Raw genomic sequence first — 9937 nt, forward strand, 5'->3', positions numbered from 1 at the left:
AGACGACTGTGGGCCCAGTGAATGACCGTGAAAATTGCACTGCGACCTGCAGGCCACTACACCCATATTGCCTGTGTCTAGCGAGGTGAATATCCCTTCCTTGTCCCTTCTCCTTCCTCGATTTGGAACTCAGCCGTTCGCCTCTATTTGCTTGTGGTCTAGAGGCGTTTTTTTTGCCAGACCACATGGGTGCTTGAGTGCCCATGTCCTCTGTGCCGCACTCCGCTCATCTTGCGAGTGTCTCCTGTGTGCCTGCCTGCCTGCTGCAAGCAGGTGTCCGGGTGGTTGGCGCGGGCTTGGCGAGCACAGTCAAGCAAGCTTGAGGGCAGCACTAAAAGCTAGCCAGAACAAGCTAAGGCAGCCTGCAGTTATAGCTGTCCTAGGGCCCAGCATGTCTGTGTATACGTTCTGCAGTGCTGCTGGCATACCAGTGTTTCCTGTAGTGGCTTGAGAACAATTTGACGAGCATTGCAGTGCTGACATTTTGAGTGGGACATGCCAGAGGTTCACTTATAAACATAGTAAGCTTGTGGTGATTGGCTTGTACACAGTGAACATTCATCTGTCATACGTGTGCTAGAAGTGTTAAGTGCTGCTTTCCGCAACAGTTAATTGTCATTTGTAAGCCTGTATTAAGACTTTAAAAGGCTCAGAGTGTACTTCAGTGTAGTGACTCCTTACATTTGATAAATCAGTGTAATACATGCTCTGCTCAGTGTAACTGAACTATTAAATATGGTTACATAATTAAGTTGCTTGTCCTAGTGTCATTGCTGTGTTTTCTAATACATTTTCTCGTTCAGACTGAAACTTTACTGCTAAATTCCCAGTAATATTTCAAATTGCAGTGTTCATCTGTGATGTGAGTGTGTAACTTATGCTTTGTATTTTTACTGTGAACAAGCTTACTGCTGCATAATGTTCAGTTTCATGAATACTTTCTTCCTTGAGTAATTCGGTTACCTTTCAACTGTGTTAAGCAAGAGTCAGCCTGTTAACATCTATGTTCCTTGCCATCCCATCTAGTGGGTCTAGCGCCTAGTTAAAATTGTAATAGTAACAATTTGCAATCATTATACTTCTAGTTATACATTGTGTAAATTGTTTTAGACTATTTGATCAACTGGATTGTAGTGTTTAACTTCTGATACACCAATTTAATGACTGCAGACACGCACTGACACATAATAAACACATTAAAACGCTGGTAACTCAAGAAGCTGGGCCTAGTGTGTGACCTTGAGAAGTTGAGTGTGTTTATTACGACCAGCGGTGTACCACTCTCACCTATATTTACATCAACAAAAGTGTATTCTAAGTGATAAAGTGTACACTTGGTGTACTTGGTAACACTTGTCATACATAGTAACGCGTGTGTAAGTGAGATTGTTTAGGTACTGGTTCATCTATCTACAGCTCCACACTTATGCTTGCATACATGTATAACATAGTAATGTGTGAGTTACCCAGGATGGACCAAGGAAGTCGACCAGAGTGATTTATCTCATTGTCATTGTAACATTACCTATTTTTTTTTTTTTTTTTTTTTTTTTTAGAAATTCTGTTTACAATTTATGGTTGGGGTAAGAGGTTGTCTTCAGCGTTCATTGTGATGTCTGCTATATTATTATTTCAGTGAGGTACATTAGGTGGCAGTAGCCTGAACTATCTCAAGTGGAAGTTATCATTTGAACCTCATGTTTAATGTGATGTATGTCAGAATTCTAATTTTATGCTCAATATTACCTACTTTCTCTCTCTCTCTCTCTCTCTCTCTCTGTTCATCTTTGTAATTTGTGATATGGTGTAAGACCTCGCCTGTACCATCCATTATATCATTATATGTACCATATTATTAACACACATACAAGAGGTCTCTGAGTGTTTTTGGTGGGGTGTGTGTCGTATTGAGTGGTGGTGGTCTGGGTTGAGTATGGTTGGAGGTGTTCATTGAACTTGAGCACTTGTGTCTTGTGATCTATTTTGGACTTCTGACTTTGTAGTGAATATTTGCTCTTGCATAAGCTATAAGGGAAAGATAAGTGAGGAATTCTTGTGTTGTGAGTCTTACACCAGATATCATCACTGGCAAACATGGCAACTGTCATAGAGGAACCTATTTCTGCAGGTGATGGAAATGATGATAGCTTCCAGACCTTTAAAAGTAAACAAAAGAGAAAAAGTGAGAAAGGGCTAGAGCGTCGACGTAGTCAGACTCACTTGACTCGTACACAATGTGATACTAAACGTCCTTGGTGCACAGAGGCTGCAAGAAGTCTTTCTTCAAAGGAAGAATGTGTTAAGCTGAACTTCTCTGACAACACCCCGCTGCCTGCTAAGTGTGCATGGCTAATGGAAGCTGTAAACAAGCATCCTAACTCAAGGATCCAATTTAGGAAAAACACACACAACTTTGTGTTTGTGGAACAGAATAAAGAGCTGATCAATGATCTACTTAGTACACCTTATGGGGATATTAATAGCAAATAATGAACAAACAAAACACTCACCACACTGAGTGGTGGTAGGGCTGGCTACCAGTTGCGGGGGTCGGAGGGAGGGTAGTAGGGACTCGCAGTGGTGGAGTCTGTGTTATTTAATAACATACATGTTGTTAACATACATGTTATTAAATAACATACGTTATTAAAGCATAACATGTATATATTTAGTACAATTTATGACGTTTTCATGTATTTTATGATTATTCATGGCTCAACAAGTTAAGGAAGCAGTATTGTAATATATTTCCCTACAATATATTGGGGCACCAAACATTCACGGTTTTTCAACATTCGCGAGGCTCTTGATCCCCTAACCCTCGCGAATGTTGAGGGAGACCTGTAAAGTGACATGCACATGATGGCAGCAATTCTAAATTAGGCCAATGCATTAATCTACTGTACGTAATATCTACCATACGTAATATTTTAAAACATGCAGATAAACTGAAAGAAAAAGGTACAGCTGCATCAGCTTTTTGTGGTTTGTGAACAACTACTAGAAATAGAAGCATTACAATGATAAAAATGGAGCATCTCCTATCAAAAAAAAAAGCTTTGAGCCTCTTGACAGCAATAAAAGAAAACAGTTCATGTGAAAACTGAAGAAACTTTTAATACAAGCAATGGCTGGTTTGACCATTTTAGAAATGGAATTCAGTTGCACAATGTTAAAATTTCTGGTTAATCTGCCAGTGCAGATCAAGAAGCCACTGCTAAATATCCCAATTTTTTTAAGAAAACAGTGGAAGATCGTTGATATACAGACTCACAAATTTGAAAATATTTCCCCTGCTTAGACAATAAAGATTTTATTTCTTTGTAAAGGTTACAATGTGTAATTACAATTTTGGTTTGCTAAGTACAAAGAAAGCCACTATCATACTGAGGATTTTAGTATGTACACAAAATGACTATTTAAATCTAGACAAGATAAGTTGTTAACTTTTTGGGGAAGAATTAACTGCAAGCAATATGCATGAAGTGTGGAAACACATTTTGCCTCATTGCACAAATAATTTTGAGGGCTTTCAGTCTCAAGTGCAAGCTGTTGTTGAAGAAATAACAAAACAGTGGCAGGCAGCTTGGTTTCAATGAACTGGACTCTACAAATCACACTCAGAAGTGACCGATGGAGATCTTCTTAATTCAGATCAACAATAAAAAGGAATAATGTTGTCGTTGTTTAGTTTCTAATAAATGTGCATAAAAATTTAATTTTACATTAACCGTATCTAGTAGATGTACCTTAAGCTCAGATGATACTGGTGGTGGTGGATGATAGGTCCTCAAAAGCTGGAGATTTACATTTTTAGGGAGGACATTTTTCATTGACCACTGCTTTAGGAGACCATAGCTTGCATTTACAATTCTGAGGATAAATTAAGTTAATATAAAAAATGATGGAAATTTAATAAAAATGTACAAGTGATTAAACCCTAAAGATAAAACAAAGTCAGCATATTATTAATATACAATATGGATATTATTATTATTATTGTTGTTGTTGTTATTATTATTATTTTTATTAAACTCATGAGGAAGCACTCAACCTGTAGGGGTCATAAAGATTTGGCCAGAGGAAGGAAAAGGAGGGTAGTATCACTTCCTGATCAAGAGCCCTTCAACAGCATCAAAGCACCTCTCTCTTGAAGGGTTCTTTCCCATTTAGCAACATGGTGGTGCCTAAAAATATATTTTAAGTTACCCTCAAGTCTGCATAGTTGGAGGTTTGTACTTGCAATGCTTACATTTCATTAGTTATTATCTTAATAATAAAATAACATATAAAGAAATTACAATGTATTTATATACACTGCCTTGGTCAGCAATGCTCTCACCTCCCACACTAACTGCCCATGGTACAATTCCTGGCAAGGGTGGAAATGTTGGGCACATTTCCTTACACCTGCTGTCCATGTTCACCTAGCAGTAAGTAGGTACCAGGGAGTAAACTGACTGGTGTGGGTCACATCCTGGGGGAAAAGACTGAAGGACCACAATGGAAATAAGACAGACTGTCCTCAATGACGAACTGACTTTCTTAGGTAATCCTGGGTGGCTAATCCTCCGGGTTAAAAATCTAAGCATAATCTTATCTTATTGCTTATCTTAAAAAATTTCAAATTTTCAGTCATAATTTTAAGTGATAATTTAGAGGGCTACTTCAATCCACCTAATATATTCATAGCTCACATCATCTCTGACAAAATACATTTGATGCACATTAGAAATAGGTCCCACTGTTTGACTTTATTCAGTTATCATAGGTTAGATAGATAAGATATGCTTATAATGTGTGATCTCAATATAATTGCAAAAAAAATTAAGATATCCATAAAACCCAAATAAAAATTTAATTACATTCACAGGGAAGCACAAAATGTAGAGTGGTCATCACTGCCTGAAGATCTTGACAACAATTTATTACGCCAAAAAAATCCTGAAACCCTCTTTCATCCAATAACTCTCCTTGTTCTTGCTCTTTCCTTCCTTCAACTCTCATTTATTACTAGATAGGCATATACTATCTCATCATATTTTGTATCAGTTCTGGTAACTAGCTTCATCCTCATTGTAATACCTATTTACAAGGCAGGTAACAGGTCCTTGGCTTCGAACTATAGACCAATAAGCCTTACCTCCACAGTGGGAAAATTTTTGGAATCAATAATTGCCGAAGCAATTCGTAGCCATCTTGACAGGCACAGATTGATTAATGAATTTCAACACGGTTTTACAAAGGGGCGTTCCTGTCTTACGAATTTACTAACTTTTTTCACTAAGGTGTTTGAGGAGGTAGATCATGGTAATGAATATGATATTGTGTATATGGACTTCAGTAAGGCTTTCGATAGAGTTCCACACCAGAGGCTATTGAGGAAACTTAAGGCACACGGAATAGGAGGAGAAATTTTTTCCTGGGTAGAGGCATGGCTGACAAATAGACAGCAGAGAGTTTGCATAAATGGGGAGAAATCAGAATGGGGGCACATCACAAGCGGTGTTCCTCAGGGGTCAGTGTTGGGCCCATTGTTGTTCACAATTTACATAAACGACATAGATGAGGGAATAAATAGTGATATAAGCAAATTTGCTGATGACACCAAAATAGGCTGTCCAATTCATTCTAATGAGGACACTAGAGCACTCCAGGATGATTTGAATAGGCTGATGCAATGGTCGGAGAAATGGCAGATGCAGTTTAATATTGACAAATGCAAAGTTCTAAATGTTGGACAGGTAAATAACCATGCCACATATAAACTAAATAATGTAGATCTTAATACTACTGATTGCAAAAAGGATTTAGGAGTTCTGGTTAGCAGTAATCTAAAACCAAGACAACAGTGCATTAGTGTTTGCAATAAAGCTAACAGAATTCTTGGCTTCATATCTAGAAGTATAAATAATAGAAGTCCTCAGGTTGTTCTTCAACTCTATATATCCTTGGTTAGGCCTCATTTAGACTATATTGCTCAGTTCTGGTCACCGTATTACAGAATGGCTATAAATGCTCTGGAAAACATACAGAGGAGGATGACAAAGATGATCCCATGTATCAGAAATCTTCCCTATGGGGATAGACTGAGGGCCCTGAATCTGCACTCTCTCGAAAGGCGTAGAATTAGGGGGGATATGATCGAGGTGTATAAATGGAAAACATGAATAAATAAAGGGGATGTAAATAGCGTGCTGAAAATTTCCAGCCTAGACAGGACTCGCAGCAATGGTTTCAAGTTGGAAAAATTCAGATTCAGAAAGGATATAGGAAAGCACTGGTTTGGTAATAGAGTTGTGGATGAATGGAACAAACTCCCAAGTACAGTTATTCAGGCTAAAACGTTGTGTAGTTTTAAAAATAGGTTAGATAAATATATGAGTGGGTGTGGGTGGGTGCGAGTTGGACCTGACTAGCTTGCACTGCTGGGTCTGGTGCCGTGCTCCATCCTTGAGTGGAGGTGACCAGACTGGGTGGGTCATTGAGCTAATCCGGGGGGGGGTCATTGGTCTAATCCGGGGGGGTCATTGGTCTAATCCAGGGGGGGACATGGACCTGCTCTGCATGGGTCAGTAGGCCTGTTGCAGTGTTCCTTCTTTCTTATGTTCTTATGTAATTTTTATTAGAATTTTATTTTGAGTTATTGAATAAAGTATAAAATAAGTAGTATTTTTATTCTCATGTACTTTGTTATGGTTTCATCTGCTGAATTTGTTTTACTGTGAATACCATTAAATTAATGTGTTGTATACATACATGTAAAATGTTACCTCATCACATCTGCAATAATTCATATGGCTAGTTTCACTCCTACTGGAAATTTTTTTATAATTTTTATTTTGAATTAACCGAATAATTTTCACACATAGTGAATAAGTTTATTTAAGCACATGTACACATAAGTACAATTATCATACATAGTGTAAATTGTGCAAGAATGGTATACCGACAAGATGAAATTAAGACGTGCAACATCTGGGTATCTTTACTATGTCCTAGAATCTGTATTGATAAAGCCACTGGATGGTGAAATGTCTACAATAAAGATACCCAGATGTTGCACATGTCTTAATTTCATGGTGTAAATTACCCAGGATAACCCAAAAAAAAGTCTGACAGTGACTTATTTCCACTGGGGTTCTTGTAATATCTTATTTTAAGTGCTCTTATTACCTTGTACCTTGCCATAATTTTATCTGCTTCATATATATATTATTCATATACATTTAATCTATGTTACTGTGAATATCATTCATGTCTTATATACATATATTTAAAATGCTATGGTCTTTCTAGAAGTTAGGTTTAGGCTTGCCAGAAATACTTTGCATAATTAAGGGGTTATCATGTGACTAATTTAATACCATACAACTTTGTATAATGTATAATGTATAATGTGAAGGAGGGGTGTTAATATTGCAGTATAAAAACTGTAGTGTAAAGCACCCTTCTGGCAAGACAGTGATGGAGTGAATGATGGTGAAAGTTTTTCTTTTTCGGGCCACCCTGCCTTGGTGGGAATCGGCCAGTGTGATAATAAAAAAAAAAAAACTTTGTATAAAGTATTGTGTGGAGGAAATAAATACTGATTGATTAAACAAAATTTTATTTAGGTTTTACAGTTAGTATAAGAAAGTACATTTTTTCAATGATCATGATGTCACATAGGTTATAGGCACATACAAAAGTACATTAAGTAGATTTAAACTGGGATAACCCAATAGTTAATGTGATACTGCATATCATTTGGGAGGGGGAAGGGTTGGATTCCAACCAAAAGGATAACGCCTCCAATTCCTTGGATGAAGAGCCCATTAAGAGCCCCAAGGCACCTTTCTTGGTGAGATCTGCTGCATATTTAAATATCTAACCTCTTTCATCAGTGTCTTACATGGTAAGCTATCACAACAAAGATATCAATTCCTCTGTACATTTACATGTGACACCATCATAGATGGGCCAGATAAATATATCCCCTTAATAACCTACACCAGGTAGTCACCTGCCAGATCTATCCATGGTAAAGTGTTTGTATGTATGTTGCAGGTGTGCGGATCCTCCACGTCTACTTTCTTTGTTGGGTTTATCAGGGCCACTGACAGCAGAAGCCGTATCTCCATGTTAACTGGTCCTCCAAGTCTCCTTGTTGTTGGGGGTTTATAGGGGCTTCTGACGGGTCCTCTATATGAGTCTTCTTCAGGGTGATGGCCTCTGACAGGTACCCCAGATGGCCTTCTTCAGGGCTAGGGCCTTTGACAGGTCCCCAGATGGTCTTCTTCAGGGTTAGGGCTTCTGGCAGGTCCCCCAGATGGTCTTCTTCCGGGTTAGGGCCTCTGACAGGTCCCCCAGATGGTCTTCTTCAGGGTTAGGGCCTCTGACAGGTCCCCCAGATGGTCTTCTTCAGCAGTAATAAGAAATCACTTTTTTGGAAATTATATTTCGTGCTCATCAAGAACTGCAATAAGCCCCTATCATGTGTTTTTACCATCCTATGGAGAGGCAGCATGGACACTGGGGTCGTCCCACAGTTACTATAAACAACAGACATAGCCCCACTCCACAAAGGGGGCAGGAAAGCTATAGCAAAGAACTAGAGACCGACAGCGCTAACATCCCATATCATAAAAATCTTTGAAAGGGTCGTAAGAAGCAAGATCACCACCCATCTAGATACCCATCAATTACACAACTCAGGGCAATATGGGTTTAGAGCAGGTCGCTCCTGTTTGTCTCAGCTACTGGAACACTACGACAAGGTCTGGATTGTGCAAGAATGGTATATAATACCGACAAGATGAAATTAAGACACGTGTGCAACATCTGGGTATCTTTATTGTAGACGTTTCGCCATCCAGTGGCTTTATCAATACAAATTCTAGGACATAACTTGAAAAACAGTAAGACTATGTACAGAAGATGAGGTAATCAGTCCCTCAACCTTGGAGTAGGTGCGAAGAGCACCGTAGTCGTGGATATTCTGAAGCAGAAGCAAGGAGCCTGGCGCTTATATAGTAACGTCAGGTGTAGCAGACGAAGGCATGGTCACTGGTAGGCGGGATTCCCCAGTGGAAGTAGGTCCTTCCCAAAGAGATGGGTTAGTAGTAGTAGTTGTCGTAGACGTGAAGGTTATGTACATGTCCTCAGAATCAAGATTCCATGATGTTGCAGTGTCTGACAAGTTGTGCAAGAATGGTATATAATACCGACAAGATGAAATTAAGACACGTGTGCAACTTCATGTATTGATAAAGCCACTGGATGGCGAAACGTCTACAACAAAGATACCCAGATGTTGCACACGTGTCTTAATTTCATCTTGTCGGTATTATATACCATTCTTGCACAACTTGTCAGACACTGCAACATCATGGAATCTTGATTCTGAGGACATGTACATAACCTTCACGTCTACGACAACTACTACTACTACTAACCCATCTCTTTGGGAAGGACCTACTTCCACTGGGGAATCCCGCCTACCAGTGACCATGCCTTCGTCTGCTACACCTGACGTTACTATATAAGCGCCAGGCTCCTTGCTTCTGCTTCAGAATATCCACGACTACGGTGCTCTTCGCACCTACTCCAAGGTTGAGGGACTGATTACCTCATCTTCTGTACATAGTCTTACTGTTTTTCAAGTTATGTCCTAGAATTTGTATTGATAAAGCCACTGGATGGCGAAACGTCTACAATAAAGATACCCAGATGTTGCACACGTGTCTTAATTTCATCTTGTCGGTATTATATACCATTCTTGCACAATCCAGACCTTGTCGTAGTGTTCCAGTAGCTGAGACAGACAGGAGCGACCTGCTCTAAACCCATATTGCCCTGAGTTGTGTAATTGATGGGTATCTAGATGGGTGGTGATCTTGCTTCTTACGACCCTTTCAAAGATTTTTATGATATGGGATGTTAGCGCTGTCGGTCT

General features: G+C 39.1%; 1 protein-coding gene across 2 annotated transcripts in view; it reads right to left on the reverse strand.

The window, feature by feature from the left end:
* Positions 1–8413, reverse strand: part of LOC128693670 (uncharacterized) — a 117376-nt gene extending 108963 nt beyond the window's left edge. Inside the window, exons 1-3 of one of the 2 annotated variants that reach the window (XM_070091232.1) lie at positions 8006–8413; positions 4055–4187; positions 3750–3873 (exon numbers count right to left, since the gene is read on the reverse strand). In XM_070091232.1, coding sequence (XP_069947333.1) covers positions 3750–3833 — 84 coding nt within the window. In that variant the 5' untranslated portion in view covers positions 3834–3873; positions 4055–4187; positions 8006–8413. The remainder of the gene's footprint in view (positions 1–3749; positions 3874–4054; positions 4188–8005) is intronic. The other variant, XM_070091231.1, reaches the window with a different exon arrangement.
* Positions 8414–9937: the final 1524 nt, after the last annotated feature.

Source organism: Cherax quadricarinatus, chromosome 34 (assembly GCF_038502225.1).
Source record: "Cherax quadricarinatus isolate ZL_2023a chromosome 34, ASM3850222v1, whole genome shotgun sequence".
Taxonomy (NCBI): domain Eukaryota; kingdom Metazoa; phylum Arthropoda; class Malacostraca; order Decapoda; family Parastacidae; genus Cherax; species Cherax quadricarinatus.